Source organism: Hyperolius riggenbachi, chromosome 2 (assembly GCF_040937935.1).
Source record: "Hyperolius riggenbachi isolate aHypRig1 chromosome 2, aHypRig1.pri, whole genome shotgun sequence".
In the NCBI taxonomy this organism is placed as follows: Eukaryota; Metazoa; Chordata; class Amphibia; order Anura; family Hyperoliidae; genus Hyperolius; species Hyperolius riggenbachi.
The window spans coordinates 223,106,198-223,129,966 of record NC_090647.1 but is presented as its reverse complement, the minus strand read 5'-3'; the positions used below and the strand labels follow the sequence as shown (position 1 = coordinate 223,129,966).

At 45.7% G+C, this 23,769-nt stretch overlaps 2 protein-coding genes across 4 annotated transcripts in view; one reads left to right on the top strand and one right to left on the bottom strand.

The window, feature by feature from the left end:
- Positions 1-23,769, bottom strand: part of LOC137544225 (golgin subfamily A member 6-like protein 7) — a 61,665-nt gene that overhangs the window by 5,336 nt on the left and 32,560 nt on the right. For all 3 annotated transcript variants that reach the window (XM_068265278.1, XM_068265279.1, XM_068265280.1), the window contains 5 exons: positions 16,829-17,004; positions 15,058-15,253; positions 12,375-12,456; positions 9,996-10,072; positions 4,948-5,073 (listed from right to left, as the gene is read on the bottom strand). In XM_068265278.1, coding sequence (XP_068121379.1) covers positions 4,948-5,073; positions 9,996-10,072; positions 12,375-12,456; positions 15,058-15,253; positions 16,829-17,004 — 657 coding nt within the window. The remainder of the gene's footprint in view (positions 1-4,947; positions 5,074-9,995; positions 10,073-12,374; positions 12,457-15,057; positions 15,254-16,828; positions 17,005-23,769) is intronic.
- Positions 12,880-23,769, top strand: part of TASL (TLR adaptor interacting with endolysosomal SLC15A4) — a 57,324-nt gene continuing 46,434 nt past the window's right edge. Inside the window, exon 1 of the mRNA XM_068265281.1 lies at positions 12,880-12,959. The gene's annotated coding sequence lies outside the window, so the exon portion shown is untranslated. The remainder of the gene's footprint in view (positions 12,960-23,769) is intronic.

Below are 23,769 nucleotides of genomic sequence, written 5' to 3'. Positions count from 1 at the left end.
CATGACACCTAGTCTGCAGTGATTGATTCAAACAGAAGCTGAGCTACTCAGCTAGTCATAGGAGAGGGTTTCAGTTGCATATAGACAATGGCTATATGGCCAGCAGGGGGCACCAGCGTGCAGGATATACCCTCTCATCTGCCCCCCTCCTAACTAAACTGCATGGGAATCTATATTAAAATTTAAAAACAATAATGGTGCACAAGCCAGCCTGGGGCCCCAGGAACTCTCACTGCCCGGGGCCCCAGAACCAGCATGCAACACCATATGTGAGCGCAGCCAAGCCCTGGATCTGCCACACCCAGGAGCTTGTCCCCAACTGCTCTGAAACTTACCAAACACACAGGAGAAACTCACTTCCCAAACAGTTCTCTGCTGCTTATATAGAGCCTGCAGGCTGCTTGTAAGCCAATCAAGAAGTGCACATACACATGACACCTAGTCTGCAGTGATTGATTCAAACAGAAGCTGAGCTACTCAGCTAGTCATAGGAGAGGGTTTCAGTTGCATATAGACAATGGCTATATGGCCAGCAGGGGGCACCAGCGTGCAGGATATACCCTCTCATCTGCCCCCCTCCTAACTAAACTGCATGGGAATCTATATTAAAATTTAAAAACAATAATGGTGCACAAGCCAGCCTGGGGCCCCAGGAACTCTCACTGCCCGGGGCCCCAGAACCAGCATGCAACACCATATGTGAGCGCAGCCAAGCCCTGGATCTGCCACACCCAGGAGCTTGTCCCCAACTGCTCTGAAACTTACCAAACACACAGACTAGGTGTCATGTGTATGTGCACTTCTTGATTGGCTTACAAGCAGCCTGCAGGCTCTATATAAGCAGCAGAGAACTGTTTGGGAAGTGAGTTTCTCCTGTGTGTTTGGTAAGTTTCAGAGCAGTTGGGGACAAGCTCCTGGGTGTGGCAGATCCAGGGCTTGGCTGCGCTCACATATGGTGTTGCATGCTGGTTCTGGGGCCCCGGGCAGTGAGAGTTCCTGGGGCCCCAGGCTGGCTTGTGCACCATTATTGTTTTTAAATTTTAATATAGATTCCCATGCAGTTTAGTTAGGAGGGGGGCAGATGAGAGGGTATATCCTGCACGCTGGTGCCCCCTGCTGGCCATATAGCCATTGTCTATATGCAACTGAAACCCTCTCCTATGACTAGCTGAGTAGCTCAGCTTCTGTTTGAATCAATCACTGCAGACTAGGTGTCATGTGTATGTGCACTTCTTGATTGGCTTACAAGCAGCCTGCAGGCTCTATATAAGCAGCAGAGAACTGTTTGGGAAGTGAGTTTCTCCTGTGTGTTTGGTAAGTTTCAGAGCAGTTGGGGACAAGCTCCTGGGTGTGGCAGATCCAGGGCTTGGCTGCGCTCACATATGGTGTTGCATGCTGGTTCTGGGGCCCCGGGCAGTGAGAGTTCCTGGGGCCCCAGGCTGGCTTGTGCACCATTATTGTTTTTAAATTTTAATATAGATTCCCATGCAGTTTAGTTAGGAGGGGGGCAGATGAGAGGGTATATCCTGCACGCTGGTGCCCCCTGCTGGCCATATAGCCATTGTCTATATGCAACTGAAACCCTCTCCTATGACTAGCTGAGTAGCTCAGCTTCTGTTTGAATCAATCACTGCAGACTAGGTGTCATGTGTATGTGCACTTCTTGATTGGCTTACAAGCAGCCTGCAGGCTCTATATAAGCAGCAGAGAACTGTTTGGGAAGTGAGTTTCTCCTGTGTGTTTGGTAAGTTTCAGAGCAGTTGGGGACAAGCTCCTGGGTGTGGCAGATCCAGGGCTTGGCTGCGCTCACATATGGTGTTGCATGCTGGTTCTGGGGCCCCGGGCAGTGAGAGTTCCTGGGGCCCCAGGCTGGCTTGTGCACCATTATTGTTTTTAAATTTTAACATACTTACCTATAGCGTCATTGTAACGATCGGTGTAACACAGAGAGAATCTGATTACCGGTGATCTGCAGTATCACCGAGAATACAGATATATACCCGATTATAGATGATCTGCAGTATCACCGATAATCAGATATATCTCTAACCTCTGGACACCTGAGTAATAACTGAGTGTTTGGTGCAACAGTAATACTTTGAGGAAAGCACCCGTACAGGGGGTGCAAGGCAGTAGGAGATACTGCCTAAAGAACAGCTTCCTTCCAATGGCCTGAGGCTCCCCAAGGTGCGGAGCCAGGCAGTGAGTGGAAAGGACCAGAGTGTGAGTGACACCCGAGGTGAAGTGTCACTGACAGGTCTGTGAACTATCTCCCAACAGGGGAGAGAGTTCTCGAGGTCGGACAGGCCAGGTCGGCAACAGACAAGACAGATCAGGTACAAAGACAGGAGACAGAAACGGAATCCAAGGACAAGCAGAGTTTGGCAACAGAGTATCAGATATAGCGAAGTACCAATTCAGAGATCAAGAGAGTGGTCAGGAAAGCAGGAAGTCATAACAGATATTAACAATGCCTATTCTTTAGGTGTGAGCTCTGTGATCATCAACACCCTGGAACTAGTCTGATATATAACAGAGAGGTAATACAGTTCCCTAGTCTTGGGTGTGCGTTCCTTGATCATCAACACCCTGGAACTAGTCTGAAGTATAACAGGATGATAATACAGTTCCCTAGTCTTGGGTGTGAGTTCCTTGATCGTCAACACCCTGGAACTAGTCTGAAGTATAACAGAATGATAATACAGTTCCCTAGTCTTGGGTGTGAGTTCCTTGATCATCAACACCCTGGAACTAGCCTGAAGTATAACAGAACGATAATACAATTCCCTAGTCTTGGGTGTGAGTTCCTTGATCATCAACACCCTGGAACTAGTCTGAAGTATAACAGAGAATAACAACACAGATTAGCAAAAGGTCTGAGTGCTACCACGTAGTGATCGCAACGGCAGACACCAGAGAAATGACCAGCATCCAGTATATATACCCTAGCGCTCTCCAGCGCCTCCCCTAAGTGCAGGACCAATGGGAAATGGTAAAATTGTCAGCTGACCGGCTTGGTCAGCTGACACCTTTCTGGCTGTCATAAAAGCTCTGCCTCTCAACGCGTGCGCGCGTCCTTCTGAACCTGTGTGGACTATCAGTCCCAGCCACACCAGATCTGTTTTGCAATGTATCCGCTGTGCCGGACGCGGAACCAGCCGCACCGCTATCCGAGCACGCGGCGGTTTCTCCGCGTTCCGCCATGCGGACAGAAGTAGGCCTATGCATATAAACCGCCGCGTCGGACGCGAAATCTGCCATGTTGAACGCGGAATCAGCCGCCTTATCCTGAGCACTCGCGGCAGCTTTTCCACGTTTTCTCACAGTCATCTTACCTGGCTGACAATTTTTTTAGACAATAAAATGTTGTTTTTGCCTCTAAGCTCCCCTAAGATAAAAGTTTTTACATTACAGGGTCACAGGAAGATTACATAATGAGTGAACTCCGTGAAAATTTACAGCTCTTAACTATAGAATTTTACAGTAAAAATCATTTTTTATTCTCAAAACAGCATGACGTGCAAGCAAAATGTATGTGTGGCATTGTCTTTATGTGAGAACCTCACCCATGGCTTTGATTTGCAAAAGTGTTGTGGTCACATGACTATCCCTGGTCTATGGGGTACACTCCCTGGAGTCCAGTGGAGGAACAAAAGTTTCTGAGAAGAGAGAGACATGGCTGAACTAATATTCCATATCCCTTCCAATCAGGATAAAGGAGGGGGTGTAGTTGAGATTCCACTTAATACCCATCCATCGGGGGACTGGAGGGGTTAACACAGGTACTGGAGTAGAGGGCATGGTTTGTGTGAGTCAGGCTAACCACAGTCAGTGCTGGGAAGTCTGTCTGTACTTTGCACACTACACACAACAGCAGGGTGTCACATGACTAATATTGCTTATACAGAAATAAAAATAATTGTAAATATATTTTTTTACATTTAAAGTGACCCTGTAATGGGTCACAATCTCCCTATCTGGCAGCAGGACTGTAAAATATACTGCCTTATATGCTGGGAATACGCGGTTCGTTTTTGCCTCTCAATTCAGCTCTTGATTCTCTTATCTTCTGCTCGTTTTTCTTATTTTTTTCCATTCACTTCTATCTCAAAACGAGCGGCCAAAGAATCGAGGGAGATCGGACATGTCGGAAATTAGCTATCGAACCATCTTATCAGCTTAAAAACGAACGGTGTATTCCCAGCATTACATCTTTTGTAGCATTGGCTTTTCTCACTGGTAAGGCGTTATGGAGTGTCGGTAAGTTTTAGTGTTTAGCTGGGCTTTTTGGTCTGGAAACCCAGCAACCCCCACTCCTGCTACACCCATGCCCCTTTTGGCCCACTGGTGACATCATCACCTGTGTGTGGGGCTGGGCACATAGCATGTGGAGGTGGGAGGATAATAGCCAAGTCCATTGTAGGATTCTTATCCAACTATGGTAGCCTGCCAGAGTTTAGTAGAGCCTGTTCATGAGAGCAACCAGTGCTATAAAGGTAAGTTGCAATCCTGTATACTACACAGCGTCGCTACCAGACAGGGGTCTGTAAGCCACTACAGGAACACTTTAATCTTATACTGTATAATTTTTGGGAGGGAAATAGAGCTTGGAAAGAATAAGAAAGCCTGGAGAGGGGCTGTAACTTGTTGTCTTGGAGATCATTTATCTAATAGTGCTAATAGTAGTAAAAGTGTTAGAAGAGCTATAAAATTAGTGTCGACTGATCTTCTGTTCTCTAGACAATGATTATCCAGCTGCATTTTGCACCCAGAGCCCCCCCCCCCCCCCCCTCACATGCTTGCCTTATACTGACAAACATAATATTCATCAAAATCTGATTAAAAGCTGGGACTCTAGCAATGCAAGGCAAACATACCATCCACTGTGCCGCCATGCTGTTCTTTTATATACATAAATGCTATTTAGAAGACCAGTTACAATCTCACCATTGGTGTAAGTATGATATGGTTTATGCAGCTCATCTTCGTGATATCCCAAGACCAGAACTTCTGTATTTTCACTGTCTGCTGAATATGGAGAGGCACTACGTCTATAAAGTGCTTCATGTTTTCCTGGAACAAAGACAGTCATTTATTTCAACTTAGTACTATGAAGTCTATTTATTTATTTTTTCTCCAACCTCCTGAACTCCCTTTACAAAATCCCAAGCCCCTCACCCCAGGCCCCCCTGCTACCCCCTAAAGTCATGGCCATTGTTAGTGTCAATTTGTAGTTTTGATTGTCTCTGAGTCCTCAATGTATCTTGCTGCCACTGCTGTTTATTGTACACTCTAATGTATTTACTCTGCTGTATACTGTGTGTCCTGTCTCCTTCTTGTGTCCTTCTATGAGCCAAACGCAATTCTTGGCTCAAACAAAAAAATATTTTTGATTCTGAAAATGAAGATTGCAGTGCCTGAGAAATGGCTATACTAGAAAATGATGTACTTTGGTGGTGGGGGTCAGGGGGAGGGGCGTGGGGAGGAGAAGGCTGCGTGCAATTCTGTATATTGGTGAGGTGTTGCAGTACAGTACTTGGGAGTATGGCAAAATGGGGAGTGGGAAGTACCAATGTGTCTGTCTTTATTGGGGGCTCAGTACTTTGGGTAAATTATTATGTTTTAGAAGTACTTAAAGGACACCTGAAGTGAGAGGCATATGATGGTTGCCATCAGAGCCGGCCTTTGGGGGTGGCAAGTGGGGCAATCGCCCCAGGCCCCGCGTCTGAGGAGGCCCCGCACCCTCTGCAGTGCTAGGGAGAGCGGGCTTAGTTGTTAAAACTCACGTGTCTCCGATGCTCACAGCTACCAACTATTTCCTCTCCCAGCATCTGTGTATTGGTAACAGCGCCCCCTATGATGACGTGACCGCATGTCACCACAGGGGGGCACTGTTACCAATACACAGATGCTGGGAGAGGAACTAGATGGTAGCTGTGAGCATCGGCGAAGACACGTGAGTTTTAACAACTAAGCCTGCTCTCCCCAGCACTGCAGCCACCTAGCTCTCTAACCTGTACTGCGGGGCACCTACCTATCTAATCTATACTGCAGGGCATCTACCTATATAATCTATACTGCAGGGCATCTACCTATATAATCTATACTGCAGGGCATCTACCTATATAATCTATACTGCAGGGCATCTACCTATATACCTACCTATATAAACTATACTGCAGGCACCTTCCTATCTAACCTATACTACAGGCTGGCACCTATCTAATCTATACTGCAGGCACCTATCTAACCTATACTACAGGCTGGCACCTATCTAATCTATACTGCAGGCACCTATCTAATCTATACTGCAGGCACCTATCTAACCTATACTGCAGGCTGGCACCTATCTAATCTATACTGCAGGCTGGCACCTATCTAACCTATACTGCAGGCTGGCACCTATCTAACCTATACTGCAGGCTGGCACCTATCTAATTATACTGCAGGCTGGCACCTATCTAACCTATACTGCAGGCACCTATCTAACCTATACTGCAGGCTGGCACCTATCTAATCTATACTGCAGGCACCTATCTAACCTATACTGCAGGCTGGCACCTATCTAATTATACTGCAGGCTGGCACCTATCTAACCTATACGGCAGGCACCTATCTAACCTATACTGCAGGCTGGCACCTATCTAATCTATACTGCAGGCTGGCACCTATCTAACCTATACTGCAGGCACCTATCTAACCTATACTGCAGACTGGCACCTATCTAATCTATACTGCAGGCTGGCACCTATCTAACCTATACTGCAGGCACCTATCTAACCTATACTGCAGGCTGGCACCTATCTAATCTATACTGCAGGCACCTATCTAATCTATACTGCAGACACCTATGTAATCTATACTGCAGGGCACCTACCTATCTAATCTATACTGCAGGCACCTATCTAACCTATACTGCAGGCACCTCTCTATCTAATCTATACTGCAGGCACCTATCTAATCTATACTGCAGGCACCTATCTAATCTATACTGCAGGCACCTATCTAATATATACTGCAGCCACCTTCCTATCTAACCTATACTGCAGGCTGGCACCTATCTATCTAATCTATACTGCAGGCTGGCACCTATCTATCTAATCTATACTGCAGGCATCTATCTAATCTGTACTGCAGGGCACCACCCTACCTAATCTATACTGCAGGCACCTATCTAATATATACTGCGGGGTACCTACCTAACTAATCTATACTGCAGGCACCTTCCTATCTAATCTGTACTGCAGGGCACCTACCTACCTATCTAATCTGTACTGCAGGGCACCTACCTGTCTAATCTATACTGCAGGCACCTATCTACAGTATCTATTCTAATCTATACGGCAGGCACCTATCTAATATATAATGCGGGGTACCTACCTAACTAATCTATACTGCAGGCACCTATCTAATCTATACTGCAGGGTACCTACCTACCTATCTAATCTGTACTGCAGGGCACCTACCTGTCTAATCTATACTGCAGGCACCTATCTAATCTGTACTGCAGGGCACCTACCTATCTAATCTATACTGCAGGCACCTATCTAATCTGTACTGCATGGCACCTACCTGTCTAATCTATACTGCAGGCACCTATCTAATCTATACTGCAGGGCACCTACCTATCTAATCTATACTGCGGGGCACCTACCTGTCTAATCTATACTGCAGGCACCTATCTAATCTATACTGCAGGGCACCTACCTATCTAATCTATACTGCGGGGAACCTACCTATCTAACCTATACTGGAGGCACCTACCTATCTAACCTATACAGAGTGTGTGCTTCCACAACGTGTGTATCCACAGCATATATCTCTAGGCCCCGCATATGACACTCGCCCCAGGCCCCGCGTACTCTAAGGCCACCTCTGGTTGCCATATTTATTTCCTTTTAAACTGGCTGTCCTGATGATCCTCTACCTCTACTTTTAGCCATAGACCTTGAACAAGTATGCAGATCAGATGTTTCTGACTGAAATCTGACTTAATCTAGTCGGACTTCAGCTGCAAGCTGCATACTTGTTTCAGGTGTGTGATTCAGATACTAATGCAGCCAAAGAGATCAGCAGGACTACCAGGCATCTGGTATGGTTTAAAGGAAATAAATATGGCAGCCTCTGTATCCCTCACAGTTCAGGTTTTTTTTCAGGGTGTTCTATATTGGAGGGAAAGTACTTAGTGGGTGTTGGGTGCTTTACTGGGATGAGAGCCTACAGCAGTATTTGCACTGGCCCATGCTCATCGGGCTATGACATGTTAAGGTGACCCTGTAGTAAGAGTGATAGGAAGGATACCATTAAATTGGTCAATGAGATACCAATCGTGTAAATTGTATGCAGCTTCAACTTGGGCAAATCAATTTTGATTTTGTTTTAGGCTAGTTTCACACTGGGGAGTTGCATTAGGTTGCGTTATATAACACACACATAACACAACTAAAAATAACTTTTGTGCAACAGGCCTACTCGGGTGGCCAACGTTTAGAAATGATAGCACCACTCACTAGAGGAGAGGTTCAGGTATACAACTATAAGTACTATTTCCACAGAAAAAACTTGACCTCTTCATGTGCTTATTCAAAATACTTTAATGTTGGCGTACAAAAATCCCAGCATGATGTCTCACATCACCCACCATTAAAAACCATTAAAAACACACTGGTATGCATATGGAGCACTCATCTACAATTCATCCCACTGCCAAGGTGACGGTAACAATTCAACTTTGATCGCCCAGCTTACGCCTATGCTAATCAAGCTGATCCACCAATCACCATCTGGCTTATGTGGGCCCTCCACCGGCGCACACCATGAGGCCTCCACTCACACTCAGCAAAATGGCCAATGGATGTCAACCCAGTCCTAGTCGAGAGTTGTGACCTGGATGGTTGAATACTGTATATAGTGCAATGTTCTTTAGTAGCTTGTACTTAAAGATGACATTAATTTCCCTCTCCAAATCTTGAAGTACCAGAAGCCCGATGAGCTCCTCACAATGTCATGCTTACAATTGCTTCACATGCTTACACATCAACAGTAAGCATGACATTGTGAGGAGCTCATCGGGCTTCTGGTACTTCAAGATTTGGAGAGGGAAATTAATGTCATCTTTAAGTACAAGCTATATACAGTATTCAACCATCCAGGTCACAACTCTCGACTAGGACTGGGTTGACATCCATTGGCCATTTTGCTGAGTGTGAGTGGAGGCCTCATGGTGTGCGCCGGTGGAGGGCCCACATAAGCCAGATGGTGATTGGTGGATCAGCTTGATTAGCATAGGCGTAAGCTGGGCGATCAAAGTTGAATTGTTACCGTCACCTTGGCAGTGGGATGAATTGTAGATGAGTGCTCCATATGCATACCAGTGTGTTTTTAATGGTTTTTAAGGGTGGGTGATGTGAGACATCATGCTGGGATTTTTGTACGCCAACATTAAAGTATTTTGAATAAGCACATGAAGAGGTCAAGTTTTTTCTGTGGAAATAGTAAAAATAACTTTTGCAGTGACATTCGATCTAGCGCAGGCAAAGAAGCCACTGACCAATGTGTGCCTTGATTGACAAACATTGTGCTTATCAGAGAGTGAGATTCCAGTAATGCAATGCGTTTTCTCCGTTGTAATAATGGAATCCATTGTATCAGGTCTCAGCTGATGAGGTGTGAACTGTGCAGAGACTTTAAATCGCACCAGTTCGCTAAACAGTGTGCATTACAACATGCAACCTTTCTGTGTGAAAGCACCCTTAATGTGTTTTGTTTGGCGGTGTTGCCACCCCATTGTTTAAAATGAAATTAATTTGGCAGCCTCTATATCACTCTCATCAGAAGGTCACCACAAACTACACCTGAATGCATAGACATTTTTTGCTTGAATAGCACTAAATCTATAAGGCAAACTGCATGTCAAAAGCACAAATGCCTTAAACCAGACATATTTATATTCATAATTGATACTGCAGCAAAGTAAAACTAGTTCTGTTACTTACTTTCCCACGGTTCTTTTAATACTTCAGGTCCTGAGACTGCTTTATGTTTTGGGAAAACTCCATTAAACATTTCCCTCCTATAAAGACAAAAAGAGGTGCTTTATTGCCGTAACTCAACAAGGGTGCATTGTTTGTGTTCACTGCAAAAGACACTCACTTACAAAAACTAACTCCAGCCACACATTTTATTGTAGCTTTCTGACAAGTTTGGAAAGGGTAGCAACTTGTTTTATGGCCTGATCATAGTGGTGGTTGTAGCTTTGTAACGTGGCTTACAGTGCACCATGTATGTGACGTTCACAGAGCGGCAGGTGTGTTTCGGTAAAACGGGTTGTGGTATGGTAACGCACTGCATGTAGTGCGTTACCACAAAACCAGTGAGTTAACAAGTATAGTGAAGTATATTGACTGCATGCTTTTCTGTATGGGACACAACACTGCCATAACATGCAGTATGACTTTTTTGTTCCATTGCATTCCTATTATACAGGGTATACAATGCAACGTCTCATTATGAACACGGCCTAATCTGAGTCCATATTAGGTAAAATTTACTTCACTTCCTGTCCTTCAACCGGCATACAGAAAACAACAGTAAAATATATTATAGAGTGGAGAAGAATCTCTGCTATCCCCGCTACCACTCCTTCTTGTACTGTGCAAAAACAGTCTTGTTCGGCTGAATTCCTGGCCAGAGAGGAAACGTGTGCGTCTTGCATCAATGGTTGGAAAATGGCTGTACAGGAGTGTTTTGGCACAGTACAAAGAGGTTACAAAGAGTGGTAGCAAGCACAGCACAGTACAAAGCGTGGTAGCACACGAGAAGAGCGGAGACACCATACTCTAAAACGCACCGCTGGTGTGCTGGGCACAGGGAGAGACGAATGACAGCTCACCCACCTGCCGCTCAAATTCCTGGCAGCATTAAATACTATTCCCCCTCCGTGGCATCGTAACCTGGAGGGAGATGTACTTCTGGATCCGGCGATCGAATTACCCTTACATGCACCACGCAGTATAACATTACTGCTATGATGCACCTTACGCCAAAACAACCTGCTTTGCTCTAAAACACCCCGGGCAAGCACCACTAAGGCATTGTGATACGGTATACAACAGGAGTTGAACACGTGACTGCATTGTACAGCGAGGAGAACGATTTTGGTTTTAATAGATTTTACACTATATGTGCTTTTCATTATGTTTTATGGCATTCTGGAGATTGACCTAATTAAAAGTTTTGTATGAAGACACTACGGTACTCTGAATCTCATTGAGGGTGACTGGAGGAGACCACTTGACAAAGGCCTTGTGCCGAAACGTTGTGTGCTTTCTGCTGCTATGGAATAAAAAGATTTTCTGCTATAACTGCTACAATCCAGGTTGAGACCCAGTCCTTCCTTCTCTGCTGGTCTGCCACATTTGCACCTTAATGGATCCAGGTGCTGACTGGTCGACTCCCTGGGATTAAAATTACACTGCACAGTTGAAGCCCTGGGACTTCCTTTCTTTCTGGAGACCAGGAGCTCGCCAGCTGTGGAACTGCATCATTCGCTAGACCTACCTGTTGTTAAAACTATGATAGAGATTTGATTGTTCTCAGCTCTCAGGGACAGTTAATGACTGTCAAAAAAGATAATTCTGAGTGACATCTACAGTACATTTTGCGATTAGCTTAACTGAAAGTTTAATATGGTGCACCAATGTCTGCAGTGTTTTACAGTGCCACATTTAAAATGGCACGGAGTTGTGCAGTCCCTGCTCCCACCACCTTATTTCTATGGAACTCACCCACCGTAGGTGGGTTCTGTAGCTGACATCAGAGCAGCCAATCAGCACCTTCTAAGTTGTGATCACTTTGATCATGTGACCACAGTGACCGTGTGTAGCAGGAGAACAGACCAGATGCTGTTTCAGGTTTATTTTCGCACTTGATGTGACGCATACAGTGCTTTACTGCAACTGTAAATGTGCACAATGTCTGGTACCGCACTGCATGGCTCACGTTATACGGACAGATTCCATTAAACCGTTGCGTGCTGATGTGACCGCACCGTTACAATATAATCGCATTGCGTTTGCTATGCAATTATAATGTCCAACGCAACACAACGTGTCAGTGTGAAAGTAGCCTGAAACTGTAGTAAGGGTGACCTTCCCCTTACATCAAAAGTAATACATTTTGAAATATGATAACAGGAAAGGGAGGGGGGATGGTTTATTCTGAGAAGTGGTCTGAGGCCCAAGAAATGGGGAAAAATTATAAATTTGAAATAATGTTAGCAAAATTCTTTGAAACACATTCAGTAGATTTTAACAGAGGGGACTGTTGTTTTCTATGAACAAAACATTGAATATCTTTATAGACTGCAGACATACCTGTTCTGTTCTGAGCACCAGCTGCCACATTGGAGATTCTTGTCACCGGAGCTGCTCCACTCACTTTTTGGAGTCCAGGAATCTATTGAAACAATTTAGTTAAAAAAATAAATAATATATTTATTATTTACATTCAATACATTTATATAATAATCGTTATTAGCAAGGGACGAGTTGCGAAAAGCATTGGGTAGAACTACAGAGTGATGTTCTGTGTGTGTCATGTGGGCCGAACGCAGCAGCGGTGAATGTACACTGATTTTAATCTTCCAGCAGCAGGCTGGCTTTGGACACCAGAAAGAGTGTGTAGTGACAACCGGTTTAGCCAGCTATCTGCAAGCTCTGATCCTCAATATCCATGGCCTGGTACGCCACCTGTCTGCCACTTTTAAACGTTTATCGTTGCTAGCAACCAAATGTGTAACAAATGAAGATCATTTTACACTATGAGAGCAAATCTTTTTATTATATTGGAGGTGTAAACAAGCCAGCAGGAGATCCATACGGAGGAGAAGTCCTGGCGATTGCCTGGGAGTAGCCATACACCCCACAAGTGAACACAAGCCGGAGTAGCCGCAACATCTGGTGAGTTGCCTGCATGGGAGGAGGGGGGCGGTATGTAGTGATCTTAATGCCCCAAAGCAATTTGAAGAGTGAGACTGTTGGAAATAGAGTGATTTACCCATTTAAAATTGAATTATTAGCACTGAGGTCCACCTGCATGTTGCATGTGGAGTTCGGATCCCAGGGGGTGGCACAGGATCCCGCCTCTCATGTGCCCCAGTGTTTTGAAAAACTGAATTATCAGCAAGCATAGATCTTGTATGTTTAAATATATTTTTTTTACAAAACTGTGCAATATCTATAAGAATGCTTATGCAGAAATGCATGATTACAGAAAGATATGCAAGTGCCAGAGCTTGTATTTTTTTTAGCTGTTAGAAATGACAGTTTCCCCACTTGTACACTGCCGAGGAACACCTTTTTATACCTTATGGAATACATCTAGGAATACCAGGGCCTGGGCTCATGAGGCAACAGAGGCCCAAAATAGTACCCAATGTAAGGGTCAGTTTATAAAGTGCAACAACCATGACATGAGCATGTGCGAGTTCTGAACTCCATAGGCCAGGGGTCTCAAACTCGCGGCTCGCGGGCCATTTGCGGCCCTCGATACAATATTTTGTGGCCCGCGCCAGCAAAATCTTCCTTATAGTTCGCTTCAGTGCTCCCAAGTAATCTGCCGCATCCCCGCCGCGTCAGCAAAATCTTCCTTATAGTTCGCTTCAGTGCTCCCAAGTAATCTGCCGCATCCCCGCCGCGCCAGCAAAATCTTCCTTATAGTTTGCTTCAGTGCTCCCAAGTAATCTGCCACATCCCCGCCGCTAAACGAGGGCTGCAGAGCCCCCAAATCGCCCGGGGGGCAATCCGCCGGCATTTCCTGGAAGGGGCAGAGCTTTCAGCTTCAGCTCTGCCCCTCCTGACGTCAATCGCGGCGCATCGCCGCCTCTGCCCGCCCCTCTCTGTGAAGGAAGAGTGAGAGGGCGAGCAGAGGCGGCAATGTGCCGCGATTGATGTCAGGAGGGGCAGAGATGAAGCTGAAAGCTCTGCCCCTTCCAGGAAATGCCGGCGGATTGCCCCCGGGCGATTTGGGGGCTCTGCAGCCCTCGTTTTGCGGCGAGGACACGGCAGATTACTTGTAATGGGAGCACTGAAGCGAACTATAAGGTAAAATAGGCAAAATAGTTTGCTTCAGTGTGAATTTGATTTTGAAATAAAAATCAATGCAAGGGACAGGGGGTTGATTGATTGATTGATTGATTGATTCCCTTATGCGGCCCAGCCTCATCCTGACTTTGCCTCCTGCGGCCCCCAGGTAAATTGAGTTTGAGACCCCTGCCATAGGCCCAGTAAAAGGGAGTGATTGTGTACAGAAGAAGACAAGGTGCACTACCACCCAGCATCCCAGTTCAGGTGTGCTTGTTCATGGCCTGGTAAACTTCTGGGACACTGTGAACAGAAAACGTCATGGAATGTGGAATGTGAGGGACCCTGAAACCGAGTAGCAAGAATGGTTTCTGGGGTAAAGGTATGCTTTAGGAAGTCAGGGGATCAAAGAGCCAGGTACTAAGACTGAAATGAGCATATTCTATTGTAGCCTGGACTAATCGACATATCTACTATGCTGAACCACTGTTCAACTTTGATACTTGTACTTTCAACTTTGATATAACCGATTGATCTATTAATTTTATATATTATTAGCAATTTTATTTATATACACAGTTTTTAAAGTAAACGTAGTGGTAACTGGGTTCAGGACTTGGTGGTCCAAAGATTTCCTGGGTCATCTTCTGGCCATGGATGAGTGCATATGGACTGAATCTGTGTGAGTAAGTTCTTCACATGCCCAGTAGAATGAAGTCCCTTGTGCAGTTTATTTTCCTCAACATAGAAGCAGTTCCTTATACTTGGCTTGTGTGGGCTACTAGGACCGACTAAGGTAAGAATCTAACTTGTTTTTGTTTCTGCCTACAAGTACGGAAAGATTAAAAATAAAGGTTAACTTAGCAAGGGGTCTTAGCACTATATGTTAGTTATTCAAGTCTTTTGTAAACTTGCCTCACTAGATACACTAGATAGGTATGAACATGGTATGCATATTGCTTTAAAGCCCACTTACAATGCAGCTCATCCTTTGTTTTTGAAAGTAAACCTTCCTTCTGCATTCTAAGGTCCCATAAATCTTCTTTAAGTCTGTAATTTTCTTCACTCAGCTGATGACCCTGCATTCTAAGTCTTCTACATTCACCCCTCAGTTGGATAACTTCCTCTTGGTAATTATCGGGCTGAATTAATCCAGATGAAGGCAGATTCATCTTTGAAAAAAATACAAAAGTGTACATATGAATATAAATGCATTAGGCTGAGTGCACACATAGCAGAAACGCTAGCGTTGCGGAAAACGCTAAGTTTTTGCCGCTAATGGAAGTCTAAGGGCCGCAGGAAAAAAAGCAGATCAAAAATGCATATGAGTTTTTCATGGGTTTGTTTTCAAAACGCAGATTTTGTTGCATAATCTTCAAAAACACAGCACAAACGCACATAATGAAAGTCAATGGAAACGCAACGCTATTTATTTATTTATTCAAGTATTTATATAGCGCCGACATATTACGCAGCGCTGTAAAGAGTTTATTGTCTTGTCACTAACTGTCCCTCATAGGGGCTCACAATCTAGTCCCTACCATGGTCATATGTCTATGTATGTATCATGTAGTGTCTGTATCATAGTCTAGGGCCAATTTAGGGGATGCCAATTAACTTATCTGTATATTTTTGGGATGTGGGAGGAAACCAGAGTGCCCAGAGAAAACCCACGCAAACACGGGGAGAACATACAAGCTCCTTACAGATGTTGACTTGGCTGGGATTCGAAACGGGCGGGGACCCAGCGTTGCAAGGCAAGAGCACTAACCACTATGCCATCGTGCTGCCCGATGCAACGGTATGCGTTTTACATGTGTTTTTCGTGGGGTTTTCTATGCGTTTTTGGTTAAAAGAATTGTTTTATGATGTATTTCCGCTTCCTGTTGTCACATGAAATACGCATGCAAAACACATATGCATTTTGTATATGTGAACCACAAACGCATTAAAACGTATGCAAGACGCTTGAAAAATGCATCTGCGGTAAAAAAAAACAAACGCTATCGCAAATGCAGCAAAAATGCACAAAAAATACACACAACATAAAATGAAACATGACATAAAACGCAGCATTTCGTGTTATGTTATGGGTGCACCCAGCCTTAAAGATCCAAACAGTGATAAAAGCATTGGAATTTCACTCCACCATCATTTTACACAATCATGTGGTTATCTTTCAATATACCTGAATGGGATTTTTCAATGTTATGGCGATTTTTGCAGTTTTTGATCTTCTAAAGGGTTTTTTGAGCCCCTTTGCCAGTTCAAAACTGTGGAGTTTGAAATATTCTATAATGATGCCCAGTCCAAATTGAACTTTTTCGTAGTTGTGATGTTCTGTCAGTTACTACACTAATATACTGGTTACATGCAGTGGTAGCCTCTGAACATAACACCAAAATGCCCATGTACAAGAAGGCCTTTAACAGTATTTGTTGAGGAGGTGACATTTGTTTCTTGCAAGATGTTCATGGAAAGTGTATAAGGCTTGATTTAAATATGATTTGAATAGCGTCATGTGGTGTAAGTTCTGGTTTTATCTCATATAAGGCCTGATGCACTAACAGTTATATTGCCATGCAAAAGCAGAGCTTGGCAATATTACCGGTGCTACCGTAACAGTGTACTGAGAGTTGCACTATTAGTGCAACCCTAGTGCATCTGGCCCCAAGTGACACATATTCATAAATGTGCATCCATTTGTACATACATAAAAGACATGGCTATACACTGTACTGCATTACCTGTTCCATAAGAATATTTATTTGCTCCTGAGAGTCATGTAACTTCTGGCTGTATTCTGCTTTCAGCATAGCTAGATCCTTTCTTTGCTGTGAGATCTCCTCGTCGGCTTTTGTCAGCTCCATAACGGCACTCTCATTGGCTTCTTGGAGGTCGCTGATCTGACTTTTGAGGTTTCCTGTCATGCATTGTATCACATTCATTATACACTTTGTACAGTAATCTAATTTTGATGATAATGTTAAAGAGACACTGAAGCGGAAAAAAAATGATGATATTATGATTTGTATGTGTAGCACAGCTAAGAAATAAAATATTAAGATCAGATACATCAGTCTAATTGTTTCCAGTACAGGAAGAGTTGAGAAACTCCAGTTCTTATCTCTATGCAAACAAGCCATTAAGCTCTCCGACTAAGTTAGTCGTGGAGAGGGCTGTTATCTGACTTTTATTATCTCAACTGTTCCTGGACTATTTACTTTTCCTCTGCCAGAGGAGATGTCATTACTTCACAGACTGCTCTGAAAGACTCATTTTGAATGCTGAGTGTTGTGTAATCTGCACATATTATAGAATGATGCAATGTTAGAAAAAACACTATATACCTGAAAATAAAAGTATGAGAATATTTTCTTTGCTGCTAATCTTCTAGTAATTATTCATAGTACACAACCAATTCACTATATCATATTTTTTTTTTTCGCTTCAGTGTCTCTTTAAATTAGCTGGTTGAAGTCAAAATATTTATGACTGGCTTTTTATTGGCAAGAATGCTTTTTTTGGAGTTTGTCAGTTTCTGTTGTTTGTTCCTCCCAGTTCTCCTCTAGGCACTGAAGGGTAATGTGTGATCTCTAAGTAGGAAACCCACAAATAAGTCAATGGGTATTATGCTGACTAGTAACACATTGCAGCTCACAGGAACTAAATAGTGAAAGGGTTTTTAAATAATGTGTCTTGTGAACTGAGTCTCTGAGAGAAGCATGATTTACCTGCACACTCATACTCCATCCTCATTACATGATGTTGGATGTAGTTTTTATTTAAAAGAATCAGGCTTGTGGATTGTGACTGCCTGTAACGATCGGTGGGCGCAGAGAGTATCTGATTACCGGTGATCTGCAGTATCGCCGGAAATACAGATATATACCAGATTATAAGTGATCTGCAGTCTCACCGATAATCCGATATACAAACTAACCTCTGTTCGCCTGAGTAGAGTGTAGTGTTTTGGTGTAACAGTAACACTAGGAGGCCTAGGCCTCAGTGCAGCAAGGAGAACTGCACGGATTCCTTCCGCAGACCTGAGCTCTCCAAGACGGGAGGAGTCAGACTGACAGTAGGAAGGAAAGTCCGAGAGTGACACTCAGGAAGAAGTGTCACTAACAGGACTGGGAACCGCCTCCAATCGTGAGGTCGGTTCTCGAGGTCAGACAAGCCAGGTCGTACACACACGGACAGATAAAGTACAAATACAGTAGGCAAAGGCGGAGTCAAAGTACAGGCAGGGTTCGGCAACGGGGTATCAGATATATCGGGGTACAAAATCAGGAGGCAGAAACAGAGTCTAGGAACGAGCCGAGGTTCGGCAACAGAGTATCAGAAATATCGAGGTACAAGGTCAGAGTTCAGGAGGATAGTCGAGGCAGGCAAAAGTCATAACATATAATCACAATCAAACTAGTACTTTAGCTATCAAATATCTAGCTAAGTGTAGGATTACAGCTCCAGCTGGTCCCGGCACACTTCAGGATCTGACTACGGATCTGGGTGCTCCCACGTATGTGATCGCACGCCAGACAAAGAGCAAGTGAACAACCAGCAGTATATATACTCTAGGACCTTTCCAGAACCTCCCTAATTGCTGGTCCAATGAGAGCAGTGGAATTTGTCAGCTGACCCAGCTGGTCAGCCGACACCCTTCTAACTGCTATTTAAACTCTGCCTCTCTGCTCGCGCGCGTGTAAGTCTGAATCTTGGTGGACTATCAGTCCCAGCCACACCAGTACTGTCATGCAATGTATCTAGTGCGGGGGCCGCCTCTGATGCGGATTCCGCCGCACTGCCTATGCGGCACGCGGCGTTTTTTCCGCGTTGTGACGCCATGCTGGACGCGGAAACAGCCGCCTCACCTCGAGAGATGGCGGCTTTTCCGCGTTTCCTTACAGTACCCCCCCCCCCCCCCCGAGGAGTGGACTCCGGACAACTCCCACCAGGTTTCTCGGGGTGTAAGGCATGAAACTCCCTTTTTAATTCGTCTGCATGCATGCGCGTCCCCGGTACCCATTGCCTCTCCTCAATGCCATACCCTTTCCAGTGCACGAGGTATTGTACCGAGTTTTGTACAGAGCGTGAATCTAGAATCTTCTCCACCTCATATTCGTGTTGGGCATCTACCAAGACAGGAGGAGGAGGAGTGGGACCCACCTGGACTGCTGGCTTAAGAAGGGACACGTGGAAAGACCTCACCCCCCGCATGTTAGAGGGAAGATCAACGGTGTAAGTAACATCATTGACTTTCCTGACAACCGGGAATGGACCCACAAACCTGGGACCAAGCTTATTCGAAGGTTGTCTTAGGGTCAAGTGACGTGTGGACACCCAGACCAAGTCTCCTGGTCGGAACTTCCACTCCAGCGACCGTCTTTTGTCAGCTTGACCCTTCTGACTCAAAAAGGCCTTCTCCAGGTTACTTCTAACCGTCCCCCAAAGGTCCTTCAATGACTTTTGCCAGGCCTCCAGGGCTGGGAAAGGAGTGGAGGCTATAGGTAATGGGGAAAATTTGGGTGATCTCCCCGTCACCACCTGAAAGGGAGAGAATCCGGAGGACGAGTTTTTTAAATTATTCTGGGCAAATTCTGCGAAGGGCAGAAATCTGACCCAATCGTCCTGCGCCTCTGCCACATAACACCTTAAAAATTGCTCTAAAGACTGATTTATTCTCTCAGTCTGGCCGTTGGTCTGTGGGTGATAGCCCGATGAAAAAGATAGCTTTATGCCCATGAGGTGGCAAAAAGCTTTCCAAAACCGTGAGACGAATTGGACTCCCCTGTCTGAAACTATGTCTTCGGGAATGCCATGTAAACGGAAGACATGAGTGATAAACAACTCGGCCAATTCCTGAGCCGAGGGGAGTCCTTTCAATCTTACTAAAACGGTCGACTATCACCCAAATGACCGCCATACCTTCAGACCTGGGAAGCTCGCCCACAAAATCCATGGACAGGTGGGTCCACGGCTCATTCGGGGTGGGCAAAGGCTGCAACGTACCGACAGGTGCCAGCCGGGAGGGTTTACTCTTGGCACATATCAAACACTCTTTTACGTATTCCTTACAATCCGCTGCCAAGGAAGGTCACCAGGCGCATCTGGCTATCAAATCCTGTGTCCTGGATGCCCCAGGATGCCCTGCGTTCTTATGTGCATGAAACATCTCAAGAACCTGCAGGCGAAAAGGCAGAGGAACAAACAGGACCCCTGCGGGCTTCCCTTCCGGGATGTCTTGCTGAAAGGGAGCCAACGTCTCCCTCCAATCCTCCCAAGTTTCAGTGGCTGCCAGTATTAATTTCTGGGGAATAATGGTCTCTGGAATGGAGGGCTGTGCTGTCTCTGACTCAAAACATCTGGATAGAGCATCCGCCTTAACATTCTTGCTCCCTGGGGTGTACGTAATAATGAAAGTAAACCTGGAGAAGAACAACGACCATCGAGCCTGGCGAGGGCTCAACCTCTTAGCCCCCTCGATGTACTCTAGGTTTTTGTGATCGGTGTAAACCGTGATGGTATGTTCAGCTCCCTCTAACCAGTGTCGCCATTCCTCGAAAGCCAATTTGATGGCCAAGAGCTCCCTGTTTCCAATATCGTAATTCCTCTCTGCAGGGGAGAACCTGCGAGAGAAATACGCACACGGGTGCATTCTACCCTGCAAGCCTGACCGCTGTGACAGCACAGCCCCCACCCCAACCTCCGAGGCATCTACCTCCACAATGAATGGGAAAGAGGCATCCACATGTCTGAGGATGGGTGCTGAACAGAATAGGCCCTTCAGGGTGGCAAAAGCATGTAAAGCCTCAGGAGACCAGTGAGTGGTATCCGCCCCCTTCTTAGTGAGGCAGGTAAGGGGAGCAATGACAGTGGAGTACCCCTTTATAAACCGTCTATAGTAGTTGGCGAAGCCAAGAAAGCGCTGAAGGGATTTCAACCCAACCGGCTGTGGCCACTCCAGAACAGCGGAGACCTTGGCAGGATCCATAGACAGGCCTGTGGTGGAAATTATGTACCCCAAGAACGCAACAGATGTTACTTCGAAGATGCACTTCTCAAGCTTTGCGTATAACGAGTTCTGCCTTAACTGATTTAACACAAACCTCACATGGTTTCTATGTTCAGTGAGGTTGTTGGAGAAGATAAGAATATCATCAAGATAAACTAGTACAAATTTCCCCAACACCTCCCGGAATACCTCGTTAATGAGTTCCTGAAAAACGGCCGGAGCATTACATAACCCGAAGGGCATCACCAGGTACTCATAATGCCCGTCTGGTGTATTAAAGGCCGTCTTCCACTCATCGCCCCTTCTTATACGTATCAGATTGTACGCGCCCCGCAAATCTAGCTTAGAAAAAATCTTAGCGTCAGTAACCTGAGTGAACAAATTATCTATCAGTGGCAACGGATAGCGATTCTTTATAGTAATCTTGTTGAGACCGCGATAATCGATGCAGGGTCGCAAGCCTCCGTCTTTCTTTTTGACAAAAAAGAACCCTGCTCCAGCAGGTGACCGGGACGGGCGAATGAAACCCTTGGCCAAATCTTCACGGATGTACTCCTGCATGGCCAATTTTTCGGGCCCTGACAGATTGTACAAGTGACCCCGGGGGGGAACACAACCTGAACGGAGATCAATGGGACAATCGAAAGGACGATGTGGGGGCAATTTATCAGCTGCCTTGGGACAGAACACATCGGAAAATTCAGAATACTGATCTGGTACCCCTTCCACCTGAAATCTGGTTTGCCCCAAGGTCAACTTCCCCAAACACCGCTGAAAACAACGAGGTGACCAAGTGGTTAACTGACCCGTGGCCCAGTCTATTTGAGGTGAATGAAGTTGCAACCACGGCATGCCTAGGATAATAGTTGAGGTAGACATGTGCAATACAAAAAACGATAATTGTTCCCCATGCAGTGCCCCTATGGTGACCTTCACCTCCGGGGTCTGTGACAGAGCATGATTCCGTTGTAGAGGGGAATCGTCTACTGCCGTGACCTGAATGGGGGGTGTCACAGGAGTGAGCGGAATACCCAACTCCTGAGCAAACTTAAAGTTCATAAAATTGGCCGCTGAGCCTGAGTCAATAAAAGCCTCAGTGGCCACAGATTTCTTCTCCCATGTAACTGTACAAGGGAGAAGCAATTTCTTTTCTTTAAGGGGTGCAAGTGGCGTGCCTAGGGTGTCACCCCCCACTACTCCTAGGCAAATTCGTTCCCCGACTTGTTCGGGCAGTTGATCCATCATTCTCCGCCTTCGCTCCACCTGGGTCAATTTCGAACAACCAATCTGCATTGGTTCGGGTGGAGGCAAGGCCGGAGGAGATGAGACAGACGGAGGTGGCGTTACTAAGGGTGCAGCGGAGGGTGCCACATATGATGTTACCCTGGCACGGTGACTGCCCCGAATCTGCCTCTGATGGCGTAATCGACGGTCGACTCGAATGGCCGATGTGATGGCCTCATCGACTGTCCTGGGCTCGGGCAAGGTTAGCATTAAATCGGAGACCTCCTCCGACAACCCAGACAAGAAGTAATCCATGAGGGCAAAATTATCAAATCTGGCCGTGACTGACCATCTGCGAAATTCAGCCGCGTAATCCTCGACTGAACCCCTGTCGTGCCGCAAAAGTTTGAGCTTCCGCTCAGAGGTTGCCGCAAGATCAGGGTCGTCGTAAATTACGGCCATGGCCTTAAAGAATTCCTCTACCGAGGTCAGAGCAGTATCGGTAGGAGGCAGGTTGTATGCCCATGACTGGGAGTCACCAGTCAGTAAAGTTTTAATAAAGGTGACCCGTTGGGTCTCAGTCCCCGAGGATCGGGGTCTCAACTCGAAGTACGATAACACTCTACTCTGAAAATTCCGGAAGTCAGACTTGTGGCCGGAAAATTTATCTGGTACGGGCATACGTATGTCAGCACTAGGAGGGGATCGCACCGAATCAACTGACGTCTGGAGGGTTCGCACAGAGCCTGATAGGACATCAATCATAGTCTTGTGGCTACCCAGCACTTGGTTGATGTTTTCCACCGAAGTGGCAAGTGCGCCCAGAGGGTCAGTGTGTGCGTCCATTTGCATTTTTTGGTCTGGCGTTCTGTAACGATCGGTGGGCGCAGAGAGTATCTAATTACCGGTGATCTGCAGTATCGCCGGAAATACAGATATATACCAGATTATAAGTGATCTGCAGTCTCACCGATAATCCGATATACAAACTAACCTCTCTTCGCCTGAGTAGAGTGTAGTGTTTTGGTGTAACAGTAACACTAGGAGGCCTAGGCCTCAGTGCAGCAAGGAGAACTGCACGGATTCCTTCCGCAGACCTGAGCTCTCCAAGACGGGAGGAGTCAGACTGACAGTAGGAAGGAAAGTCCGAGAGTGACACTCAGGAAGAAGTGTCACTAACAGGACTGGGAACCGCCTCCAAACGTGAGGTCGGTTCTCGAGGTCAGACAAGCCAGGTCGTACACACACGGACAGATAAAGTACAAATACAGTAGGCAAAGGCGGAGTCAAAGTACAGGCAGGGTTCGGCAACGGGGTATCAGATATATCGGGGTACAAAATCAGGAGGCAGAAACAGAGTCTAGGAACGAGCCGAGGTTCGGCAACAGAGTATCAGAAATATCGAGGTACAAGGTCAGAGTTCAGGAGGATAGTCGAGGCAGGCAAAAG